The sequence below is a fragment of the Trematomus bernacchii genome, unplaced genomic scaffold, assembly GCF_902827165.1.
Source record: "Trematomus bernacchii unplaced genomic scaffold, fTreBer1.1, whole genome shotgun sequence".
NCBI lineage: Eukaryota > Metazoa > Chordata > Actinopteri > Perciformes > Nototheniidae > Trematomus > Trematomus bernacchii.
This window is the reverse complement of record NW_022988098.1, coordinates 10,087,249-10,113,221: the sequence shown is the minus strand read 5'-3', so window position 1 is coordinate 10,113,221 and position 25,973 is coordinate 10,087,249. Positions and strand designations below refer to the sequence as shown.

At 39.6% G+C, this 25,973-nt stretch overlaps 3 protein-coding genes across 3 annotated transcripts in view; all 3 read left to right on the top strand.

Moving 5' to 3' along the window:
- The window catches only part of LOC117475662 (butyrophilin-like protein 2), a 54,924-nt gene extending 44,435 nt beyond the window's left edge, over nt 1-10,489 (top strand). The window contains exons 5-9 of the mRNA XM_034121987.1: nt 3,531-3,555; nt 4,651-4,932; nt 7,653-7,928; nt 9,348-9,449; nt 9,588-10,489. Of these exons, the coding sequence (XP_033977878.1) occupies nt 3,531-3,555; nt 4,651-4,932; nt 7,653-7,928; nt 9,348-9,449; nt 9,588-9,634 (732 nt within the window). The 3' untranslated portion in view covers nt 9,635-10,489. The remainder of the gene's footprint in view (nt 1-3,530; nt 3,556-4,650; nt 4,933-7,652; nt 7,929-9,347; nt 9,450-9,587) is intronic.
- Nucleotides 1-25,973, top strand: part of LOC117475663 (nuclear factor 7, brain-like) — an 863,632-nt gene that overhangs the window by 666,594 nt on the left and 171,065 nt on the right. The gene's annotated exons all lie outside the window — the stretch shown is intronic.
- LOC117475675 (immunoglobulin superfamily member 11-like) lies at nt 157-2,637 on the top strand. Its single transcript, XM_034122004.1, has 3 exons — nt 157-302; nt 1,463-1,807; nt 2,161-2,637. Exons 1-3 carry the CDS (start codon nt 224-226, stop codon nt 2,178-2,180), a joined length of 444 nt encoding a protein of 147 aa, XP_033977895.1. The 5' UTR covers nt 157-223; the 3' UTR covers nt 2,181-2,637.

The following is a 25,973-nucleotide window of genomic DNA, read 5'->3' as shown; positions in this document are numbered from 1 at the left end:
ACTGTAGTGTGTGTGTGTGTGTGTGTGTGTGTGTGTGTGTGTGTGTGTGTGTGTGTGTGTGTGTGTGTGTGTGTGTGTGTGTGTGTGTGTGTGCGTGCGTGCGTGCGGCGTGCGTGCGTGCGTGCGTGCGTGCGGCGTGCGTGCGTGTGTGTGTGTGTGTATAAAAGTCACGGCTCGCCACTGGTGAGGACTGTGTGCAGTTTAATCCTCAGAGGACTCCAGCATGATGAAGCAGCTTTCTCTTCTTCCTCTTCTTCTTCTCTTCAGTCTCCTGACTGGAAACTCGTCTGCCTGCACAAACGGTGAGAACACTTACACTCTTATTCACACAACATTACGTCATTTATGTAATTTAATTACATCTAAAAGGCTAAAAAAACATGCAGAAATCTGGAAACAGAATATTATTAGGCTTCTTTTTTGTTGTTCATGTGGAAATGTAGAACAATATCTAAAGTAATGCATCACCAGTAGAAAGCCAATAAGGAAAAGGAGCGCCCATTGCAACATGATTATAACCTGATCAATATAATAAACAAGATATCTAAAGGTCTCTTCTTATCAGTCTAAGCCATAATCATCATCTTATTGTAATAGGCCTTTATATAGTGCTCTCATAGAAACACCATTAAGGGATGTCTTTACACAAAAACATGTATGGATCTTTATAAAATAAATAAAGTATTCAGCTGAGATTCAGTGTTCTTTTCCTCAAATAGGATTCAATGTAATAACTTCTGGTAAAATGGGAGTGAGGAACAAAATCCTACATATATGATATCAGAAAGTATTTCTATGAAGACAGAGGAAGAATAATTCTTCATCACAAAATATAAAACTATTGGGATCAATGTTGAACCTTGCATTCATCCATTGTGTTCAATATGTTCACATGTGTATGTCACGTAAGGTTCATATTTCTTTAAAGTGTTAACGAGAGGCTTCGAAAAAAAAAAATCTGAAATGTTTTTAAACAGCTCTGATTTTACCAAAAGTCATCTCTGCTGAGCTAAAGGCTGCTAATGACATATCAAAGTGTAAATGTTGCATATCATATCTTCTTATTGTTTTATTTTAAAGGTGCACCGTCATATTTGGATGGCAATCTAACAAAAAGCAGTGTTGCCGGATATTTGTATTGTAGTGTTTTTGAATCCAATGAATTTCATCCAGAACTAAAAAGAATACAACTCTGAGTTTTTATCAAACTGCCCATAAACTGGTGTGTGTGTGTGTGTGTGTGTGTGTGTGTGTGTGTGTGTGTGTGTGTGTGTGTGTGTGTGTGTGTGTGTGGTGTGTGTGTGTGTGTGTGTGTGTGTGTGGTGTGTGTGTGTGTGTGTGTGTGTGTGTGTGTGTGTGTGTGTGTGTGTGTGTGTGTGTGTGTGTGTGTGTGTGTGTGTGTGTGTGTGTGTTCAGCCTCTGCAGGTGAACACACTGAGTAACACATGTTTCTATCTTCCAGCTGACAGCAAAGTGATCTCCACAGAAGGGACAGATGTTATTTTACCCTGCTCCCCCAGCACCAGAGAAAACCTCCAATATAAACTGTTTGACTGGAAGAAGGTCGGTCAGGGAGGAGAAACTCAGCACGAAGTCTTCCTGTACGCTTCTGGTGTTCAATATGATGGTATTAAAGCAGGTCAGAGTGAGCAGTTTAAAGGACGAGTCTCACATTTTGAAGATGAACTGAAGCACGGAAACGCCTCCATCATCATCAAGAAGACGAAGGTGATCGACAGTGGAAATTACACCTGCGATTTTCCACGTCTACAGCCTAGTGAAAAATTCTGCATTGAGCTCATTGTTGGTGAGTATTCTCATAAGACAGTAAATAAGCCTTCTTATATACAGAAATAAACAAATCTCATGTACAAGTCTCACCTGCAGCATTCATTCTCCTGTGAGACAATGTTCATCTGCTCTGTCTTCTAATAAACAGACACACTGTTGGATAACCATCAGCCATATTAGTGAAACATGTTCTCATGTTACTGTCCAGCAGACACTGTTTCTGTAAGGACTGACACAAACAAGCTAAATCTGAGATGGTGCTTCTTTTCAAGATTAAGATAGTACATATTTGTTGTATAACACGTTTCTGAGGACAGCTGATAATATCATCCAAGAATTGTAACACACTCCTGTTTTTTTGCCTTTCAGATCCTATCTTAACCTCTTGAGGCTTATCACAGTTATGCACATGTATGCCTCTTTATATGCTCCAATGTGAACCTCTTATTATTTCCAAGGTCTTGAGGTACTGAAATATATCCATTGCCTCATTGTTAATTAATCCCTAAGCTTTCATGCAGTGTGTTCGTCTTCCTTGTAGCACTAACACAGGTTGTGCATGGAGGGAATTCATGGAAAAAATAAATCATTTGTTGTGATTATCATTTTATTTCGTATTTTAAATACAGTAAATCAGTCATAATAAGAGCCATCAGGCTGATATTTACAGGATATCTACCTTAACTTGTGTTTAATGTCTGTTCAAAGTTTTAAGTTGATTGACATAAGTGGCTCTGAGATATTTTAGAAAGTGCAATACAGATCACCTCCAGCAGAGGACTCTATAGCTCTACTAAACTTATTTAAAGTTACCAAACAATAATAACAAATCTCTTTTTAATTATAAAAAAATTAACATAAGTTTTAGATCTAACCATAAAATGATGTTGTTAACATTTTAATAAATATTTAAATATTTATAATCATTAAATCCTGCCTCCATGAACATATAAGTAAAGTTTCTCTGTTATGTGGGTCTCCTACCGCCACAGACAGTCCAGCTACATTCACTTCCATATATGGTCAGCAGGTAATATAATTGGCTACAAGCTCACCGTGTTTTCAGAATGCTGGCTTACCATTGGATGAAAGTAGCTGTCAATAAGAAACACATGCCGCGCACGTCAAAGAGCTCGCCTCTGATTGGCTGATTGAGTTAAAGGGCCGTTAGTGACGTCACTTTAGTTCGCAGAAAGATGGCGATTGGTTCATTTTGTTCGGGGGCGTTTACTGATTTCAGAGATACCGAACATCATTGGTTGAATACTTTGTCGATACTTTAAATTGACAGAAGAAAAGTTCTTTTGGAAGTTTAACGAGCGGAGCTAAAACTAAACGAGGGACACAATTGACATTTATTCACGTTATTTCTGACTGACGATTAAACAAAAACGAGGTAAATGTAATCGGTTAACCTTTGTTCTTTAAAACGAGTAATTATTCTCCACATGTATGTGTTTTTGGTGTTTTAAATACATATTAACTGCGGCTTGACAGCATAGCCGTTAAGGAGCTAACGGTTTACTGCCGTAAAGTAACACGCGACTGTTTACATTTTAAAAAACGCAAAAATTAGATTCTTAAATCCGTTGAAAAAACGAAGATTTAAGGTTTCAAACGATGTATAATTTGTCTGTAATGACTTGTACAATAATATTAAATGATGTAGTTTAGTTGTTTATTCGTTTTTAATGTAAATCTCGGGTCGTCTGCAACCTCCGCGCTTTATAACGTTAAAGGACAGAACAGAGGAAAAGATCGAAGGTGAGTCCTGAATCTGAAGACTAGTGGATGGTCTCATTACACATCATTAAAATGGAAACATGTTAAATACATTCAATAGTCTTGGTTTGGTTCCTGCACATTTGAATCATAGACTTGATTTGTAAAAATATCTTTATTTTCTGAATTTGGAATATTCTGAAAAAATAACCCCAGAATTTGAGTCAATTTGTTTTTATCCATTTGTATAAAGTTTTCATTTAACATTTTGAATGGGACTTTGTGGGGATTTTTGGATGGGGGTGCATTTTTGTTCATTTTTTAATGAGTGGGGTTGGGGGGGATGAGTAACATTTAATTCAACATTCCTGTTTTCGTTCTTCAATGAAACAAATAATTGTTCAATAAAATAATTAAAACTTGTTCTGTTCTACTTAAAAAAAATTATTTAAAAAAAATCTGTTGAAATGTCATGTTTTTTTGTTTAATTTTGCATCGAATATTTCCAAAATTCCCCAGCTTAACTTCCCATGGAAACTTTCCGGAAATTTACCGGAAACTTTCCGCCCCTTTGCAACCCTAGTACTAGGTAGTATGTATGATTTCTATCTCCTGTGGACCTGCAGGATGGAGTCAGAACAAATGTCCTTACAGGGACAATAAAGTTTATCGTATCATAAATCTGCGTTCATGATTCACGGTGAACAGCTCTGTGCTGACTTTGTGTTTCTGGTGTTGCCGAGCTCTGTGCTCAACATTTAAATTATTTCAACTTTGACCTTTCTACGCACATCCAATCAGAACAGCTGTGCTAAGTGACACAAGCTAGCAGAGGAGGAAACTCAGAAACTGAACTTAACTGTTTTCACCACAAAGTTCTGAGGACAACCTGCAATAAGCAAAGAGCAAATCATGTGAATGCAGATTAATAGTTACCAAAGTTTAAGAAGAATTGTTTGAAATGTCAGATTATGATGGGATGGGAAATTGAGTCTTTTATTGTCAGGGCTTCTTGGGTTTTGATTTAATCTTATACATGATCTCACAACCATTTTCAAGAAAAGAGACGAGCAAAAAACATCAAAATATTTCATTTATAAAGTTGTTTATCATCTGTTGTTTCTATTATGTTCCCAGGTACAGCTTCAGAGCCGTCTGTCACAATTCTTGAGGAAACAAAGGACTGGTCTCTGCTTCAGTGTCTGGTTCGAGGAGCTTTCCCTGAACCTCTCCTCCAGTGGAAGGACAGTTCTGGAAACATGGTCCCTGCTGCAGAGCCTCAGGTCTCAGAGAGAGGAGGCAGCTACGACGTGATCCTCCAAACTACTGTCACCAAAACAGACAACTACAGCTGTGTAGCTTCACAGGAGGAGATCAACCATCAGAGTAAACCTGCACACATCTACGTGCTTCTAAATGGTGAGATATCATTTTAATTGCTCGTGTGTTTTAAAAAAAAATATATTTAATGTGTGTTCATACTAAACACAAAGGAAAAATGAATTCACCTTTAGGAGCATGTACATTAACTCTGATAATACACTAATACAGTATTTGTGAAGTCACTCTGATGGTTAGCTTCATGCTTGTTGCTCCAGTGTTTCAGATCGATTGGTCACTGAGAAGTGGAGCTTAGCTTTTACTCCTAAAAACCTCTTCTTTCTGCCTCCTGAGGATGCTCTTTTCCTGAAAATCACTAATATCTAAAATGTACTGACATGTTTTTCATTCTGATCATATTCAATACTACAAATTACTGACTGAGCCACTGAGTCCCTTATTTACATACAAATAAAAACTCTATAGGCATCATAAATTAAACTTCATGTTGTACAGGTGAACCTCATAAAGGAACCCACTGAATGTATCACTGACTAAAAAACTCTGATTACACAACGGGTGCTGCTCGTGCTTTTAAATACCCTATATGTGTGTAAAACGTTAGTGTATTAAGAGTCGGTGTCTAATCACAAGTTCTGGAACCAAGCAATGAGTTAATAAACGACCTAAAGGTTCCTCTGAGGTAAACACTGAATCAGGAGAAATATGGAATCTCAATCCCTGACTATATTTTGGGAATTCCTTTCAAATGAACATTGTTTTATTACAAGGAGAAGCTACTGTTGTTTCCCCTAAGACTTTATATTTAAAGGGGACCTATCATGCAAAATGCACTTTTGTACGTCTTTTATACATGAATATGTGTCCCCGGTGTTCCAGGGAACTCACCAAGTGTCAGAAAACACAACCCTCTCTATTTTCCTCCATACCCAAATCTCTAAAAAAGGGGCTGCAACGGATCTGATACAGACTGATCCAGATTTGAACACTGTCCTGACGTCAGGACGGTGGCGCTACGGCTATTGGGCCAACTCCACCAATCAGGAGGAGACAGCCACGGCCATTGCCGTTCGAAAGCGCTGGAGACGCTGTAGTACATATGCCAGGCCTGTAAGTGGCGCTGTAGTCTGCCACAAAAGCAGCGAAGAAGACTTCCCGCCCATAGTTACCATGGTTACCCTTCTGTTTATTCTCCGCTGTGGCTTTCTTTCTCCCTCCCCGAGGCAAGCGTTTGCTCCCGCTGCTTTAATTCAATGCAATCCCTCCCCGTCGAGGCAAGCACTGTAATTCTCTCCGGTTAGTCCACCAGCAGATGACAAACACCCACCTCTCCGCCTCTTCCAAGGAACGAGGGGACCGTGCGGCAGAGTTTCAGTTTCAGTTTCTTTCGCCGGTCAAGATGTCCGTTAAAGTTTAAATCTTCCGGACAAAATTAGAAAAGTGCCGGTCAAAGGTCTTCTTTGTTATTTATTGAGCTTTAAAACAAATAAATAACGACTCTATATAATAAAACACGGAGGACGGAGATCTCTTTTTCTCCCCCTCTTCTGACAGCCCAGCAGCTGATCAGAGCACGTCTACCCTCTCCTGCAGGGGGGCGTGGTCAGCAGAATCAGACCCGTAGACAGCAAACAGCAAATAGAGCGAAATGAGGCATGGCTAAAATGCATGATCTGTTTGGTATTTTGAAAACAGAAACGTATAAATATACCTTATATAGGTATGGCCCTACAATATATCATTTAAATATAGCATGATAGGTTTCCTTTAATCATTAATCATGGTGACTTTCTACAGCTGTGATTATACATTAACGTACTCATTACTGAGCTGAACATGATGTGCAGTCTCATCTCACATGTTACATACAAGAGTTAGAGGGCCAAACTTCTCCATCATGAACATTGAGAAGTTTTGTGAAGCATGACACATAATAATAATAATAATAATAATAATAAAGAAGATAAACTTTATTAATCCCCAACGGAGGAATTACTTTTTCCCTCACGTTACACACACTGGTTAATAGTTGGCACCTCTCCAGGTACCAGTCCACACTCCGTATTTGGTTTGATCGGGACGTGAACCGGCGACCCTTTGGTATAAAAAACCCACAATATACAGTATTCACCATCACGTCAAAAAAACTAAATGTAGTGCCCAGATGTGGTTTCTTCACCTCTTCACTGTCACACAGGGTTTGTTGACTTCATGATAACATTACATGGTTATTATTGGGATCATAGTTAGTGGTGGTGTTGTACTAGATTACATCGCTTCTATATAAGTCACAGTCCAGCACCACTCCACCACTCACTGACCTGAATGATACATAATGTTTAACAAGAGCATCATCTCCTGACTGAGAGATGTGTGATAAACTCAACCTGGAATATCAGACAGACATATACGACTGTATCAACTATAATATCGAACATGGATGCAGGTGAACACAATATTTTCAGCACAACATTTGAATTATTTCAACTTTGACCTTTTTTACTGCTGACATTTCAAGGCACAACCAATCAGAAGGCAGATGTGCTAAGAGGCACAAGCTAGCAGAGGAGGAAACTCAGAAACTGAACTTAATAGTTACCAAACTTTAGTTAGAATTGTTTGAAGTATCAGATAATGATGGGATGGGAAATTGAGTTATTTTGTGAGCATTTCCTGTTCTTTTATTTCATCTTAAACACGACCTAATAACCGTTTTCAAGAAAAGAGATGAGCAATAAACATCTAAATGTTTAATTTATGAAGCTGTATATCATCTGTTGTTTCCATTATGTTCCCAGGTGCAGCTTCAAAACCATATGTCCTAATTCTTGAAGAAACAAAGGACCGGGCGCTGCTTCAATGTGAAGTTAATGGAGCTTTCCCTAAACCTCTCCTCCAGTGGACGGACAGTTCTGGAAACATGGTCCCTGCTGCAGAGCCTCAGGTCTCAGAGAGAGGAGGCAGCTACGACGTGATCCTCCAAACTACTGTCATCAAAACAGACAACTACAGCTGTGTAGCTTCACAGGAGGAGATCAAGAGTAAACCTGCACACATCTACGTGTCTCTCAGTGGTGAGATTCTCCCTATTCTCTTTTTGTGTAATTTAATATATCTTAAATGTTTTAAATGGTTTCAATCTGAATGGAAAGTTGAATCTGAAACTCTGAGCCTCCTCTTCATGAAAGAGATGAGAGGAAGACTGAGAGAGGCTGAGAAAATAAAGAGCTGCAGTTTGTAGTGAATACTGAGATCAGTGACATAGGGTTAGGGTTACACACACACACACACACACACACACACACACACACACACACACACACACACACACTGTAAACCCCTCCAACAGCTCCCCTCTCAGATCAAATGGAGACAAACAGGAACTCTGAGTTCAGTCTGAATTCAGCGTTCTTAGAAACATGTTAGTCATTGATCACTGAGACGTTCTACAGCTGAGATGAAACATGAAGACCACGTTCACTTTCTCTCAGAGTTCCATTCACTGGCTTTAAACACAGGGAGACTTTGAGGACAGAAGACATGGAGACGTGTCGTGCAGCTCGACTCCAACATCAACACAAGCTGAGGATCTGATCTGAGTATCAGCTGCTGTCAGATACATGACATCAGAGATCGTGGTTTGAGTCTAGATGCTCATGAATCAGATCCAACACCACGAGGGTCTCATCAGGGTCTAACCATCAGTCAGTTTCAGATGGTTGGAGGAAACATTACCAATAAATGATATGTATTTTGTTTCCAGTGTTCCTTCTTTTGTTTTCCCAATCACTCTGACATGTTTTCTTTTGTATTTTAGGAGAAGAATCAGAGAAGAGATCAGGATAGTCCTGATTTTAACTAATCTAATATTTAACTGAAAGCTAAGAGAATAGTAACTGTGTTAGACTTGATTCTTTGTGAATGTGTGTCGAGCCCTGAGTCTTTCCCTCAGTGAGTCCACGTGTCCTCAGAGCAGAATCTACATGTTCTTTATAGAGTTTTCTGAATGAGTGGAAGTGTCTTTGTGTTTGGAGGCTCTGCTGCATAAACCCAGAGTGAGTTCCCCTCTGTAGAAACATCAGGATGTGAATCTGCTCTTCACTGAGCTGCAGTCAGGGAGGAGGACGTTCTTCAGGAGGAGGAGCAGAACCTCTCTGTAGAAACACTCACAGTAAACTTTAGTCATTAGAGGATCAGCAAACTAGCATCACATGTTATAAGATGATCACATGTTTCAATGTGTCAGATCAAAGGGACTTCATCTCTCAGACAGATGCAGTCAAACACTGAATATATTGCCCTCTGACATGTTTTGGAGTATACATCAAAACTAAATGGACATCCTCGTGTAATTTGTAGAGGAAAGTGTGTGTTGAGTGAACATCTCTGTTTTCTCTGCAGAGCTCGGCTTCAGATGTTCTCTGACTGAGAGCTTTAATCTGATGAGAACAACTTGCTCTGACCGTCTGAGTAACATGAACCTTTCTCTTTAGGGTCGAACACTGGATGGATTGTTCTTTCTGGAGTTCTCGGCGCTGGTTTTTTTGTAGTTCTCGTGGTTCTTGTTGTTGTTGGTGTTGTTTATTGCATCAAACGTAAGTAACGTTTAAATAATGTTTACATCACCGGATTAACAGATTTTGAATGTATATAATGATTCTGCTGGTATTTACACCCAGAGCATCTTAAAGTCAGGTGGGATCTTAAATATCATTTTGTTTTCCTTCCTTCAGATCAGAAAAAGTATGCTGCAGTTAAAGGCGTGGGACACAGTGGATAGAGCCTTGGTGTTGGGATCAGATGGTCACAGGTTCAAACCCCACTGCAGTCAGCATGTCGTTGTGTCCCTGAGACACTTCACCCCAAAGTGCTCCTGTGGGGATTGTCCACAGTATTGAGTATGTAAGTCGCTGTGGATAAAAGCGTCTAACAAGTAACATGTCATGTAATGTAATGTATTATAAGTAATTCAATGACAGAAAGCGAAGAATTCCTCTCAGATCCCGCCTCTTGTGGATGAAACCCTACTGGACAAAAAGAAAGACAGTTCACCTGTGCTGAGGTGTCTGTGTTTTACACTGTACTGTGATATGTGAGGACATTTGATCTGCTCCTGATTCATTTCAGAGAGTTAAGAGCTGGTTTGGAGGTTAAAGGGAGTTTTAGGTTAACAGGAGGCTGTGGTTCTATGGTAAAATATGATATATGTCACTTGTTAGACGCTTTTACCCAAAGTGACTTGCATACACTCAGTACTGTGTGGGGTGAAGTGTCTTGCCCAGGGACACAATGACATGCTGACTCTAGTAGGCATTGAACCAGTGCTCCCCTTATTTGAAGATCAGTGCACTAATCCACTTAGCCATTAATAGTTTATGTTGAAATTTGACATTTTGTGTGACAGAAAATCTACTTTAAGAAAAAACTAAACATTGAAATGCCTTAATTTCTTTAAAGAAGACATTTCCTTTCACTGTGTTTTATCTTTTATATATTTGTTTGCGTTTTTCCTTTCTGCATGTCTATATATTGATTAATTCCAGGTTACAGTCATTAAGCAGGATATTAGTAATACAAAACAAATAATAAAAGTTACAAGAATTTTAATGGATCAAGTCATAAGGGGATAATGTCACTTGGAGTTTGACCAAAAATGTCATTAATATAAACTAAACTCTAAATACTTTCAGTAGTTTTTGTGTAGATTAATGTTAATTACTTAGATAAATTCATGTAATCCTGTATAGAGCTACTTTATGCTTCTGATCCTCAGCTGTGAAACACCTGCATGCTGTCAGTTAGTCCTCAGCTTCTGTCCAGCTGTCCTTCAGAGAGTGACCGGATGAATGAGGACATTCTAACAGCTCCATAGTTGTAGTCCTCTAACAGCTCCATAGTTGTAGTCCTCTAACAGCTCCATAGTTGTAGTCCTCTAACAGCTCCATAGTTGTAGTCCTCTAACAGCTCCATAGTTGTAGTCCTCTAACAGCTCCATAGTTGTAGTCCTCTAACAGCTCCATAGTTGTAGTCCTCTAACAGCTCCATAGTTGTAGTCCTCTAACAGCTCCATAGTTGTAGTCCTCTAACAGCTCCATAGTTGTAGTCCTCTAACAGCTCCATAGTTGTAGTCCTCTAACAGCTCCATAGTTGTAGTCCTCTAACAGCTCCATAGTTGTAGTCTAACAGCTCCATAGTTGTAGTCCTCTAACAGCTCCATAGTTGTAGTCCTCTAACAGCTCCATAGTTGTAGTCCTCTAACAGCTCCATAGTTATAGTCCTTTGACAGCTCCATAGTTGTAGTCCTCTGACAGCTCCATAGTTGTAGTCCTCTAACAGCTCCATAGTTGTAGTCCTCTAACAGCTCCATAGTTGTAGTCCTTTAACAGCTCCATAGTTGTAGTCCTTTAACAGCTCCATAGTTGTAGTCCTTTAACAGCTCCATAGTTGTAGTCCTTTAACAGCTCCATAGTTGTAGTCCTTTAACAGCTCCATAGTTGTAGTCCTTTAACAGCTCCATAGTTGTAGTCCTTTAACAGCTCCATAGTTGTAGTCCTTTAACAGCTCCATAGTTGTAGTCCTTTAACAGCTCCATAGTTGTAGTCCTCTAACAGCTCCATAGTTGTAGTCCTCTAACAGCTCCATAGTTGTAGTCCTCTAACAGCTCCATAGTTGTAGTCCTTTAACAGCTCCATAGTTGTAGTCCTTTAACAGCTCCATAGTTGTAGTCCTTTAACAGCTCCATAGTTGTAGTCCTCTAACAGATGCTCTCCTGCTGCTTGTAGTTCTTAAAGGATGTAGAGACGGCATTCACAGAAACTCTCTGATCTGAAGCTGCTGTAAAGAAATGTACTCTGGAGCTGGAATATAATGTGACTTATTTTATATATTTTTGTATTGACATTGTTTATTACGAGCTTGTTGTTAAAGTGCTAATCCAAAGTATATCAGCTGAATGATGACCTGCTGTTACTGTGATGCTTGAACTGTTTTTATCTAAAAGCTCCATTATGATGTTCTCTGATGCTCTGCAGGGTTTCTATGCTGTCATTTAAACTGTACCATTTATATCCAAATGTTTGAATAAAACATGAAACAAGTCAATCTGTGTGTTTGGACTGATATTTAATTATATATTTTCACATGGGTTTCATAGATGCACTTTAATGAAACCTTTGTATACTCGTTTTAATTATCATTTGTGAGCATTTTACGACTTTCTTAAATAAGTTGGTAGAGAGATGACAGAAAACTTAAAGGGGACCTATCATGCAAAATGCACTTTTGTACGTATTTTATACATGAATATGTGTCCCCGGTGTTCCAGGGAACTCACCAAGTGTCAGAAAACACAACCCTCTCTATTTTCCTCCATACCCAAATCTCTAAAAAAGGGGCTGCAACGGATCTGATAAAAACTGATCCAGATTTGAACACTTTCCTGAAGTCAGGACGGTGGCGCTACGGCTATTGGGCCAACTCTCCACCTATCAGGGGAATGTGGGGTTGGGCCACGGCCGGCCATTGCTTGCCTCGGGGAGGGAGAAAAAAAGCCACAGCGGAGAATAAACAGAAGGGTAACCATGGTAACTATGGGCGGGAAGTCTTATTCGCTGCTTTTGTGGCAGACTACAGCGCCACTTACAGGCCTGGCATATGTACTACAGCGTCTCCAGCGCTTTCGAGCGGCAATGGCCGGCCGTGGCCCAACCCCACATTCCCCTGATAGGTGGAGAGTTGGCCCAATAGCCGTAGCGCCACTTCTGTGACGTCATAGAAGTGTTCAAATCTGGATCAGTTTTTATCAGATCCGTTGCAGCCCCTTTTTTAGAGATTTGGGTATGGAGGAAAATAGAGAGGGTTGTGTTTTCTGACACTTGGTGAGTTCCCTGGAACACCGGGGACACATATGCATGTATAAAAGACGTACAAAAGTGCATTTTGCATGATAGGTCCCCTTTAAGAGAGGTGAAACACACTGTAAACAGGTTGTTTAACAGATACTGCATAATAAATAATAATAAAGGGTATTTATATTTGTATTTATATACCACTTAAGATACAAGAGACTAAGCTCAAAGTGCTCACAGAAACACACTTAAACTTAAACTTAAAAAATTAATACAGTTGTAAAAAAGATGATGAATATATAGACTGAGTGAAAGTAGATAAATACAATACATTAAGAGAGATACCATTGAGAATTACTTAAATTAAAGAAAAGTCAAAATTCAATAAAAAAGGGACATTATTTATCAAGCATTCATTTTTGTAATTCAGCTTTTCCCCTCACATGACTTCTCATACTAAATATTTGTTTTACAATATTTTAAGATATATTAGTACATGGTTTTATCCTGATTTCACATTAACATCAGTACACTTTCTAAATGTAGTGTACATGTTTCTTTATGTTATCGGTAGATTTCTGGATGGCTGCTCCTCTGTTACTCTGTTCTTATTCAACAGGCTGAAGTCACCGTAAGGAAGGAGTAAGAACCAGTTTGAATCTTCCTTATTTACTTAATCTAACTTTCACTTCCTCCATAATAAGTGGTATGACAGGATTTAAACAAAGTCACTGTTGAACACATTCTTTGTAAATAAACAGTTCAAGTCTGTGTTGATTTTGGAGATGTTCGTAGTGCTGTTGGCTGGTAGCCATTTGGCGCGTGTGTGTGTGTGTGTGTGTGTGTGTGTGTGTGTGTGTGTCTTCTGCACTCTTTCAAATGTAGTTCATTGTTTACACTCTTGAAAAAAATGTAGGAGGAAGACTTCTTCTTGGGAACTTCATCTTAAAATATGTGAGCAGTGCATGCTGGGAGAATTGTACCCTCATTACCAAGTTACTGGGAATTTAACCAATGCAGTGAAATAATAAAGATCCAAATCACAAAATAACTTCTTAATCTATTCTGTGCTAAACTAAATCTGCTTTTATTGTGGAGAAATGCACCGGAAGTGCTGCTGCTAAGAAAGTAAGCTGCAGGTGAGTACAGGTGAAACAATGCAGAGAATATGTGGTTGAATTGTAGTGTTTTATATAATGAACATCTTCAGTGTTAGTGTTGCAGTACTTTTTGTATGTTGTTAGTCAGTCTGATACATTTTGCAGAATTCACCAAATAAAATGAGGATAGGATTTTATTCTGAAGGACTTGAAGCAGGAAGTGATGCAGAAACCTCTAGAAGACTTTCTATTTTAAGTGAGAGATTATGGGAAGTGATTGGGATGGGCTGGAGTGTGTGTGAGGAGTGTGTGCAGTTTAACCCTCCAGCATGATGAAGCAGCTTCCTCTTCTTCCTTTTCTTCCTCTTCTTCCTCTTCTTCTTCTCTTCAGTCTCCTGACTGGAAACTCGTCTGCCTGCACAAACGGTGAGAACACTTACACTCTTATTCACACAACATTATGTCATTTTGGTAATTTAATTACATCTAAAAGGCTGAAAAAACATGCAGAAGTCTGGAAACAGAATATTATTAGTGTGCTTTTTATTGGTCATAGGGAAATGTAGAACAATATCTAAAGTAATGCATCATCAGTAGAAAGCCTATGAAGAAAAGGAGCGCCCATTGCAACATGATTATAACCTGATCAATATAATAAATAAGATATCTAAAGGTCTCTTCTTATCAGTCTAAGCCATAATCATCATCTTATTGTAATAGGCCTTTATATAGTGCTCTCATAAAAACACCATTAAGGGATGTCTTTACACAAAAACATGTATGGATCTTTATAAAATAAATAAAGTATTCAGCTGAGATTCAGTGTTCTTGTCCTCCACTAGGATTCAATGTAATAACATTTCTGGTAAAATTAGAGAGAGAGAGCAAAGAAATAATAGATATGACATCAGAATGTATTGCTATAAAGAAAAATGACATTTAAAATTTTGTTCAGATATATTCACATCCAATCCATTTAATCCAGATCTAAAATGAATAAAACTGACTTTTTATCAAATGGCTCATAAATGTGTGTGTGTGTGTGTGTGTGTGTGTGTGTGTGTGTGTGTGTGTGTGTGTGTGTGTGTGTGTGTGTGTGTGTGTGTGTGTGTGTGTGTGGGTGTGTGTGTGTGTGTGTGTGTGTGTGTGTGTGTGTGTGTGTGTGTGTGTGTGTTCAGCCTCTGCAGGTGAACACACTGAGTAACACATGTTTCTATCTTCCAGCTGACAGCAAAGTGATCTCCACAGAAGGGACAGATGTTATTTTACCCTGCTCCCCCAGCACCAGAGAAAACCTCCAAAAGAAACTGTTTGACTGGAAGAAGGTCGGTCAGGGAGGAGAAACTCTGCACGAAGTCTTCATGTACGATTCTGCTGTTCATTATGAACGTCATTCAGGTCAGAGTGAGCAGTTTAAAGGACGAGTCTCACATTTTCAAGATGAACTGAAGCACGGAAACGCCTCCATCTTCATCAGGAAGACGAAGGTGATTGACAGTGGAAGTTACACCTGCGTTTTTCCACGTCTACAGCCTCGTGAAGAATTCTGCATTGAGCTCGTTGTTGGTGAGTATTCTCATAAAACAGCAAATAAGCCTTCTTATATACAGATACAAACAAGTCTCATACACATTAAATCTGCAGCATTCATTCTCCTGTGAGACAATGTTCATCTGCTCTGTCTTCAAATAAACAGACACACTGTTGGATGAACATCCGCCATAATGTTCTCATGTTACTGTCCAGCAGACACTCTGTCTGTAAGGACTGACACAAACAAAAAGTGTAAAACTGGCTGTGTCATCGGTGATACTGTTGTCAACCACCTTATGTACGCAGATGATTTAATCATCTTTTCCCCGTGCAGTGCAGGCTTACAGCAGCGTCTGAGGATCCCAGTATGGCATTGATTGTAATATTAAAGTGGACCTATCATGCTATATTTGAATAATATAGTGTAGGACCATACCTATATAAGGCATATTTATACTTTTTTTTTTCAAAATACCAATTGACATTTTTTAGCTCTGTGTTTGCAAGGGTTGATTCAGTGAGAACAGCACCACCTACAGGCCTGACATATGTACTACAGCGTCTCCAGCGCTTTCGAACGGCAATGGCCGTGGCTGTCTCCTCCTGATTGGTGGAGTTGGCCCAATAGCCGTAGCGCCACCGTCCTGACGTCAGGACAGTGTTCAAATCTGGATCAGTTTTTATCAGATCCGTTGCAGCCCCTTTTTTAGAGATTTGGGTATGGAGGAAAATAGAGAGGGTTGTGTTTTCTGACACTTGGTGAGTTCCCTGGAACACCGGGGACACATATTCATGTATAAAAGACGTACAACAGTGCATTTTGCATGATAGGTCCCCTTTAAGTATAACGCCAAGAAGAGTAGCATCATGATTGTGAGAAGTAAAGAGGATAAAAAGGCTGTATTTCCTAATTGTATTTTCAGTAGCAACATTCTTCTTGTGTGCAGTGAGATGAAGTACCTTGGTCATTATATCTCTGATGATCTCAGACGACAAAGACATCCATAGACAACGCTGCAAACTGTATGCCCAGGCAAACATATTAATGCGGACATTTCACAAGTGCTCTGTAGATGTCAAGGTATCACTTGTTAAAGCTTTACGGTTGCTGGTGAGGGTACCAAGATGGCACAGTGCCAGCCAGCTGTTTGTTAACTTGGGGGTACCTACCTGTCAAGCCCTTTTAAGAAAGTTAATGTACAAATTCATGTGTCGCCTAGAAGACTCTGACAATCATGTTGTCTCGATTTGAATTAACCCTGTGAAGAGTTCTACTCGGTTCTCTTCCATGACTTGGAGACATTGGCGCAACAGCCTCTACAGACAGTGAGCATGTGTGGCTAGCTGTCATTGGACTGGTTTTATGTTTTGTATCTGTTTTTTTGTTTAATCTTATTTATTGTTGTGTATTTTGTCATTTTGTAGGTGATATGGACCTTGAGTCTGAAATAAAGATTGAATTGAAACAAGCTAAATCTGAGACTGGTGCTTCTTTTTAAGATTACGATAGTACATATATTTGTTGTATAACACGTTTCTGAGGACAGCTGATAATGTCATCCAAGTATTGTAAAACACTTCTGTTTGTTTTTTGCCTTTCAGATCCTATCTTAACTGTCAGAACCATCCCAGGTGAGTCTGGATGTTTACGACATCGCTCTCTACCTCACAGGTCTGATATTCAAAATCACTTCACTCCTCCCTGTGTTGACACATGGAGATTATTCCTCTGTGTTTAAAGCACCTGTAGGTTTTATGTGTTTTAATGTTTACACTATTTATGTGAGGGCTGTTAACTACTGTGATAATAGTCAGTATCACTACTTGTTGTTATATGTATAACTATTGATAGGGATCAATGTTCGTAATGTCAAGAAAAATACATTCAGATGAAGAAAAAGTCCTGAATCATCTTTTACATGATTTCATATTCCTGGCAGCTTTATTCTTCAGAGGGGAATTTAGAGCAGCATCACACATTCATTAAATACAAATAAAAGAAGTACACATTCAAATCAGAACAGATAAGTAGCAGCAATAACAAATATGAATTAGAACAAATAGAAAGTATTGTACCAATATTATTTTACAACTTTGTAGTGCAGTATTGGGAGGGGCAAAAAGGAAGTAGCAGCCAGTAATAGCATTGTTACATAGAATATATTGCACAACAGTGATTTTATAGTCTGTGAACAATAACATTTTAGTATTTCTTATTTGTATTGTTCCCTATAAGTTATTTTCCTCTGTCTACACAGGTGCTTCACCAAAACCCTCGGTCACAATTCTTGAGGAAACAAAGGACTGGTCTCTGCTTCAGTGTGAGATTCTTGGAGCTTTCCCTAAACCTCTCCTCCAGTGGACGGACAGTTCTGGAAACATCCTTCCTGCTGCAGAGCCTCAGGTCTCAGAGAGAGGAGGCAGCTACGACGTGATCCTCCAAACTACTGTCACCAAAACAGACAGCTACAGCTGTGTGGCTTCACAGGAGGAGATCTACCATCAGACTAAACCTGCACACATCTACGCATCTCTCAGTGGTGAGATATCATTTAAATTGCTTATGTGTTGTTTGTTTTTAGTAAACTGTTTAATGTGTGTTCATACTAAACCCAAAGAAAAATGAATTCACTTTTAGGAGCATGTACATTAACTCTGATTATACACTGATAGAGTATTTGCTGTACGTGATGTGAAGTCACTCTGATGGTTAGCTTCATGCTTGTTGCTCCAGTGTTTCAGATCGATTGGTCACAGAGAAGTGGAGCTTAGCTTTTACTCCTAAAAACCTCTTCTTTCTGAGGATGCTCTTTTCCTGAAAATCACTAATATCTAAAATGTACAGATGTGTTTCTGATTATGATGATATGTAATACTAACAATTACAGACTGAATGCCACTGAGTCCCTTATTTACAGACAAATAAAAACTCTTATAGGCATCATAAACTAAACGTCATGTTGTACAGGTATACCTCATAAAGTGAACACTGAATGCATCACTGACAAAACAATTCTGATTACACATGCTTTTTAATACCCTATATTTGTATAAAACATTTGACTTGTATTAGGAGTCAGTGTCTAATCACAAGGTCTGGAATGAAGCATTAGGATAGGAAAAGCTACTGTGGTTTCCCTTAAGGCTTTATATTTAAATACATGTCTGGAAGTCTAACAAAGGAGACTGGAAACAAGTGGACTCAGAGGAAGTTTAATACAGAAAACCCAAAGTCCTCAATATTCACATCAGATGTAATACTCCTAGTACGTTACATAATATCCAGGTGTGTGTTCCAGTATGAGCTGAGAGTCTGTCTCTGCTCACAGAGGGGATTCATGCAGACTGAGAAATACATGATCACCTCAACCTGGAATATCAGACAGACGTATATGACTTATCAACTCAACTATCAGACATGAAGGAAGGTGAACACAATGTCTTACCTGTCTCACACAACACATTTCATCTCATGATAAATAGTTTTAGCATAATAAATGTAGTGTAAAAAGTTAAAGAACGTCTTCTCTGTAAATGTGCTTCTGTCCTGAGTCAGAATAATGTTTGCAGATTTACTAATGCTCTAATCTTTAACTGAGTATATGTACATAAGTCAAGGCAAGTCATGTGTTAATGTGTCTCATCGTGTACTAGGTAGTATGTATGATTCCTATCTCCTGAGGACCTGCAGGATGGAGTCAGATCAAAAGTCCTTACAGGGACACTAAAGTTTATCGTATCATAAATCTGCGTTCATGATTCACGGTGAACAGCTCTGTGCTGACTTTGTGTTTCTGTTGTTGAGCGCTGCGATCAAACTTTAAATTATTTCAACTTTGACCTCGTTTACTGCTGACCTTTCAAGGCACATCCAATCAGAACAGCTGTACTAAGCGGCACACACTAGCAGAGGAGGAAACTTAAACTAAACTTTAACTATTTTCACCACAAAGCTCTGCGGCCAACCTGGCAATTAGCAAAGAGCAAATCCTGTGAATGCAGATTAATAGTTACCAAAGTTTAGGTAGACTTGCTTGAAATATCAGATAATGATGGGATGGGAAATGGAGTCTTATATTGTGAGGGTTTCCTGTGTTTTGATTTAAAGGTAGGGTAGGTAAGAATGGAGAAACCAGCTCGAGTGCGCTAGAAGTACACAACCGAAAAAAATCTGCCACTTCCTTCAGACTTCCTTACAGAGCCCCTCCTCCAACACACACGAACGCGCACATGACCAATGAGGGCACGAGATAAGTTTGTGCACAGATGGAAGGCTGACAGGCAGGTAGGCCATCCAGTTATTTTAGCCGGGCCGGCTAAAATGATTGGTCGTGCTTTTTACAGTACTACGGCTTCCACAGATGACATTTTTTTAATGTATTTATTGTCAAAGCATTTCATGTATTCATTGCTATCGGGATGTTAAGAGCATTCCTTGGAATATAACAAAAAGTGTATCTGAAGTGAATTACCTACCCCACCTTTAATCTTATACATGTTGATGATCTAATAACCATTTTCAAGAAAAGAGATGAGCAAACACATCTAAATGTTTAATTTATTAAGCTGTTTATCATCTGTTGTTTTCTATGATGTTCCCAGGTGCAGCTTCAGAGCCGTCTGTCACATCACTTTATCAAACAAAGGACTGGTCTCTGCTTCAGTGTTTAGTTCGAGGAGCTTTTCCAAAACCTAAAGTGGAGTGGCAGGACAGTTCTGGAGAAGTGCTTCCTGCTGAGGAGCCTCAGGTCTCAGAGAGAGGAGGCAGCTTTTACATCACTCTCAACACTAATGTGACCAAAACAGACCACTATCAGTGTGTGGTCACTCAGGAGGAGATCAACCATCAGAATAGAGCTGAGATATCTGTCTATATCAGCGGTGAGTAACATGTTCAAATATTTAAATGTGTCTTCAGACTGATCACAGAGTGAATTTCCTCTCAGCACCAGACGTTGTGATGAAGACCTCTGCAGGAGTTACAATGGTTTCAACCTGTCCTTGTTGGACACGCTTTAATTTATGTGAAAGTGTGAAACTTCTTTTGGTTAATTCTCGTTTTCTCCTGTTTATACGCCAGAGTAGAAGAAGTAAGAAGCCTGTACGTTTATTTTTCTTATTTGTTAGGCAAGATTTATGTGTTCAAAGATTTGTTTGTTTTGTGGGTCGCCTCTTTGTAAAAACGTTGGTAATTAAAATGACCAAACGGCATTCTTTGTCTCGGTGTCCATGTTCTTGGGAGTGGGAAAAGTGGGGAGAGTGCAAATGTTGTGCTGCGCCTAGGTTCCCCTAGATCTGGGCGTAACACATGTCTGGCTCCTTCTCGTCATCTGTGCTTGCCAGTGCAACACATGACTGGTGAGAGGGGGGGGGGGGGGGGGGGGGGCTGTGGGTCAGTAGATGGCTGACCCCCCCCCTGGTATAGAGTGCACTTATGTTTTCCCATGCTCCTTAGGGACCTGGGGAACATGATTCGCAGTAAGCTCCATACAGAGTCTTCCGCACTATTTTTCCATGCACACTCTACACGAGGTAAGCGTGTGTGAGTGTGCTCTATCCAAGCTGCGGCCCCGACTTCTCCACGGTCACAACCGGATGGGAGAAGGTGGGGGTGCAGTGGCTGTTAACCAAAGGCCGGTCAGGGGCAGTGTGATGGGTCGATGTGGTTGGACGACAGGGTGTTTATTCATCGGGGCTCCACCCACTGTACCCATAGAGTCCAGTAGAGGGCGGAGCCTGTGTGATATGTAACTAGGGTTACGTCATTTCATTTCAAACCTTTATTTATCCAGGTTGTATCCCATTGAGATCATTGATCTCTTTTTCAAGGGAGACCTGCATACGTATTGTAACCCTAGTTATATAAGCACATTTATACCAATAAATAATGTCAGTATTTATTTTTCAGTGTTCCCTCTGATATTTCACAAGCTATGACAACTATAACTGTGTTAGACTTGATTCTTTGTGAATGTGTGTAGAGCCCTGAGTCTTTCCCTCAGTGAGTCCACGTGTCCTCAGAGCAGAATCTACATGTTCTTTATAGAGTTTTCTGAATGAGTGGAAGTGTCTTTGTGTTTGGAGGCTCTGCTGCATAAACCCAGAGTGAGTTCCCCTCTGTAGAAACATCAGGATGTGAATCTGCTCTTCACTGAGCTGCAGTCAGGGAGGAGGACGTTCTGTAGTTCAGGAGGAGGAGCAGAACCTCTCTGTAGAAACACTCACAGTAAACTTTAAATATAAAATAACTTGAAAAAAGGTATCGTATTTTAAAAGATATGTTTAAATGTGTAAGATCAAAGTGACTATATCTCTCAGATAGATGCAGTAAATTAGAATATTTCCCACTGACATGTAAAGGATTCAAGTGCTTTATCGTCATATTCACAACAGCTTCAGCGTAGTTTTGGGAGTGAAGTAAAGTGCATCATTAAACCTACTTATGACATAAAAGAATTAAAATGGTGTCAAAAGCAACATTTTGTAAATGATGTCTACATGTCAAATATAGTTAGATAAGATAAGAATAGCATGTAAACAGATGTATGTGTTCTATACATAAGTAAGTAAATGCACGTCACAGAGTTAAGGAGTTTCACAGTCTTCTGGCCTGGCCCTGAGTCTGGTGGTTTTTGTCCAGAGTATAAAGGCCCAGACACACCAGGCCGATATCGGCCGTCTTCGGTTGTCTGGCGACAAAGCGTGCCCTGTCGCCCAAAGTCAATTTGGTGTGTCCCGAACCCTCGGCCGTGACACGCCTTATTTGGCCTTTCACGGTCAGGACACAAGCTATCGGGCCAAGAAACCACTCTGATCAGCTGTTCAGCTAGCAAATGAGAAGCAAACGGAAGTGAGGGACGTAAACAAACGATTTAAGAAGGCACAGGACAGCAGCTAAACCCCAGCAGGTGATACTTAAAGACATCAAACATAGCCCTTAAATGTCCTCTCTTACCTCCCACACATAGCAGGGACATCTCTGATATCGGCGGGAGCGTCCCCGGCTGTCCTCTGCTGAGAGCTCCGTGATTTGTTTGGTCAAGTCCGGTTTTTCATCTCATCGGTTTATTTGTCAGTATAAAGTTGCAGGGTACAACCAAGTACCTCAACATTGTCCTTAAGTACAGTGTCTAAGTAAATGAGATACTGTCTACTGCTGTTCATTTACCTATTGTGAGTCGCCTCGGATAAAAGCATCACATGGAAATGTAAATTTAGCAAGAAGTGGCCATTATTACATTACATACATTACTACATTGCTGACTCAATAAACTACACACCCGCCAGAACACTGCGATCATCAGATGCAGGTCTATTAACTGTGATTTTATAGTATGTCTGCACTTTATGTGCTCATTTCATCATTCATGTATTTTTATATTCTAAAACATGTTTTCGATGGACGAGAGTGAAAATGGAACACACACTATTTGTTGTTTGTTTATATCAGTCTGTTCTTCTTCTCTGTCTTCCGGTTGTTGCCTATTTTGAATGACGAATACACACTACCGCCGCCTGCTGGTAAGGAGAGTTATTGCCACTCACGCATGCGCAGTTCGTACGTGCTCGGCTGAAGTCTTTGCGGTGTGTTCCAGTGCGACACATGGCCAAGACGCAGGAGAACTCGTCGATGCAACAGTCGATGTCGGTGTCGGCGAGTTCTCTGGTGACTGCCTGGTGTGTCAGGGCCTTAAAGGAGTAGCTCAGCTTTAGTTGTTCAGACTGTGAGCCTCAATCTAATGTGAACTATATCCACTCACTTTCTGAGTTGTATTTACTTTTTGTCTTCAGATTCAGGGTCCCCCATTGGATGGATTGTTCTCTCTGCAGTTCTCGGCATTATTGTAGTTGTTGGTGGTGTCGTTGTTTACAAGGGTTACATCAAACTAAATCATCTTAACAGTAAGTTTGATATCAACATATCCAACAGATTCTTTGTATTTCTATATGTTGAATCTTGACAGTAGTTTTATTGTCTCCATCATGAAGTATTCTGCTGGTATTTTCACCCTGAGTAGCATGCAGTCAGGTGGGATCTTCCTGAATATCATTGTGTTTTCCTTCCTGATAGAGAAGCTTAAAAAGAATGAAGAGAGAAACACGCCTGCTGCTGATTCTTCAGCAGGTCCAATGATTTCAGATCATACCGTACCATGAAGGTAACCAGCCTCACCTGTGCTGAAGTGTGTGTGTTTACACTGTACTGTGTGATATGTGAGGACATTTGATCTGCTCCTCATTCATTTCAGAGCTGGGTTTAGGGTTCTGATGAGTTTGAGGTTAACAGGAGGCCTTGGCTCGTGGTTCACGGGTAAACTATAATATATTGGAACTCCTGAACATTTTAAACAAACAGAAATACATTTCAAACTCAAAAAGATATTAAGAAGGAGAAAACAGAGAGAGGAAGTGTCCTGTAATGCTGACAGATTATTAATGAGTCATTCCTTAGAAACTGAATTAAATTAATGTGTGATATGCTTCGACAAAAAAACACTTGAAATCGAGGAGGACGGTTTCTTACGATGTGTTTTAAGTCTCTTTTATTCTCTAATTAAGACAGGAAGTGTCCTTTAATATCGGGCGAACTGATTATTAATGAATCATCACTTTTAAAAGACATTATAAAATATATATATATACATGTCATTTCTTAGACGCCTTTGCCCAAAGCGACTTACATACTACTACCCCACTGAGCCACAGCCAGTAATAGTTTAAGTAGAATTTTGATATTTTGTGTGACGGAAATCTACTTTAAAAACTTGAAATGCCTTAATTTCCTTAAAGAAGATGGTTTCTTTCACTGATCTTGTACATCCTTTTCCCTTCATTGTTGTAGTTTGACCCAAATCTCATTAATATAATCTATACTTTAAAAATCTCTCAGTAGTCTTTGTGTAAGTGAATGTTAATTAGTTAGATCAAATCATGTAATCCTGTATAGAGTAACTTTATGCTTCTGATCCTCAGCTGTGAAACACCTGCATGCTGTCAGTTAGTCCTCAGCTTCTGTCCTTCAGAGAGTGAACAGCTCCATACTTGTAGTCCTTTAACAGCTCCATAGTTGTAGTCCTTTAACAGCTCCATACTTGTAGTCCTCTAACAGCTCCATAGTTGTAGTCCTATAACAGCTCCATACTTGTAGTCCTTTAGCAGCTCCATAGTTGTAGTCCTATAACAGCTCCATACTTGTAGTCCTTTAGCAGCTCCATAGTTGTAGTCCTATAACAGCTCCATAGTTGTAGTCCTATAGCAGCTCCATAGTTGTAGTCCTTTGACAGCTCCATAGTTGTAGTCCTTTAGCAGCTCCATAGTTGTAGTCCTTTAACAGCTCCATAGTTGTAGTCCTATAACAGCTCCATAGTTGTAGTCCTATAGCAGCTCCATAGTTGTAGTCCTATAACAGCTCCATAGTTGTAGTCCTCTAACAGCTCCATAGCTGTAGTCCTATAACAGCTCCATAGTTGTAGTCCTATAACAGCTCCATACTTGTAGTCCTTTAGCAGCTCCATAGTTGTAGTCCTTTGACAGCTCCATACTTGTAGTCCTTTAACAGCTCCATAGCTGTAGTCCTATAACAGCTCCATAGTTGTAGTCCTATAACAGCTCCATACTTGTAGTCCTTTAGCAGCTCCATAGTTGTAGTCCTCTAACAGCTCCATAGTTGTAGTCCTTTAACAGCTCCATAGTTGTAGTCCTTTGACAGCTCCATAGTTGTAGTCCTCTAACAGCTCCATAGCTGTAGTCCTTTAGCAGCTCCATAGTTGTAGTCCTCTAACAGCTCCATAGTTGTAGTCCTTTGACAGCTCCATAGTTGTAGTCCTCTAACAGCTCCATAGTTGTAGTCCTTTGACAGCTCCATAGCTGTAGTCCTTTAACAGCTCCATAGTTGTAGTCCTTTAACAGCTCCATAGTTGTAGTCCTTTAACAGATGCTCTCCTGCTGCTTGTAGTTCTTAAAGGATGTAGAGACGGCATTCACAGAAACTCTCTCTGATCTGAAGCTGCTGTAAAGAAATGTACTCTGGAGCTGGAATATAATGTGACTTCTTTTATATATTTTTATTGACATTGTTTGTTACGAGCTTGTTGTTTGTGATGTTGTTAAAGTGCTAATCCAAAGTATATCAGCTGAATGATGACCTGCTGTTACTGTGAGGCTTGAACTGTTTTTATCTAGAAGCTCCTTTATGATGTTCTCTGATGCTCTGCAGGGTTTCTATGCTGTCATTAAAACTGTACCATTTATATCCAAATGTTTGAATAAAACATGAAACAAGTCAATCTGTGTGTTTGGACTGATATTTAATTATATATTTTCACATGTGTTTCATAGATGCACTTTAATGAAAGTTTTTATACTCGTTTGAATTATCATGTGTGAGCATTTTACTATGGGCTCAGAACAGTCTCATAATACACATATGCACACAGAAGGATTCACACTTGTATTTCCGGATCCACACTTGTGTTTGTCAATGCACACACAAATGTGTTCCGTTTCATATACATGTAAATAAAATCCAAATACAGAAAAAAGTTTTACATATGTATTTTTGATCCTCACATATTTGTTTTCCGTTTAAATCCCCTGAACCTGCAAACACAAACCGCTTTCTGTGCATGGATCGCTGTGC

Excerpts from the sequence above, each read along its gene's own strand:
- LOC117475675 (XM_034122004.1), top strand. The coding sequence starts at position 224 with ATGATGAAGCAGCTTTCTCTTCTTCCTCTTCTTCTTCTCTTCAGTCTC. Across the intron at positions 303-1,462 it reads CTCGTCTGCCTGCACAAACG|CTGACAGCAAAGTGATCTCC; the intron begins GTGAGAACACTT and ends TCTATCTTCCAG. Across the intron at positions 1,808-2,160 it reads CTGCATTGAGCTCATTGTTG|ATCCTATCTTAACCTCTTGA; the intron begins GTGAGTATTCTC and ends TTTGCCTTTCAG.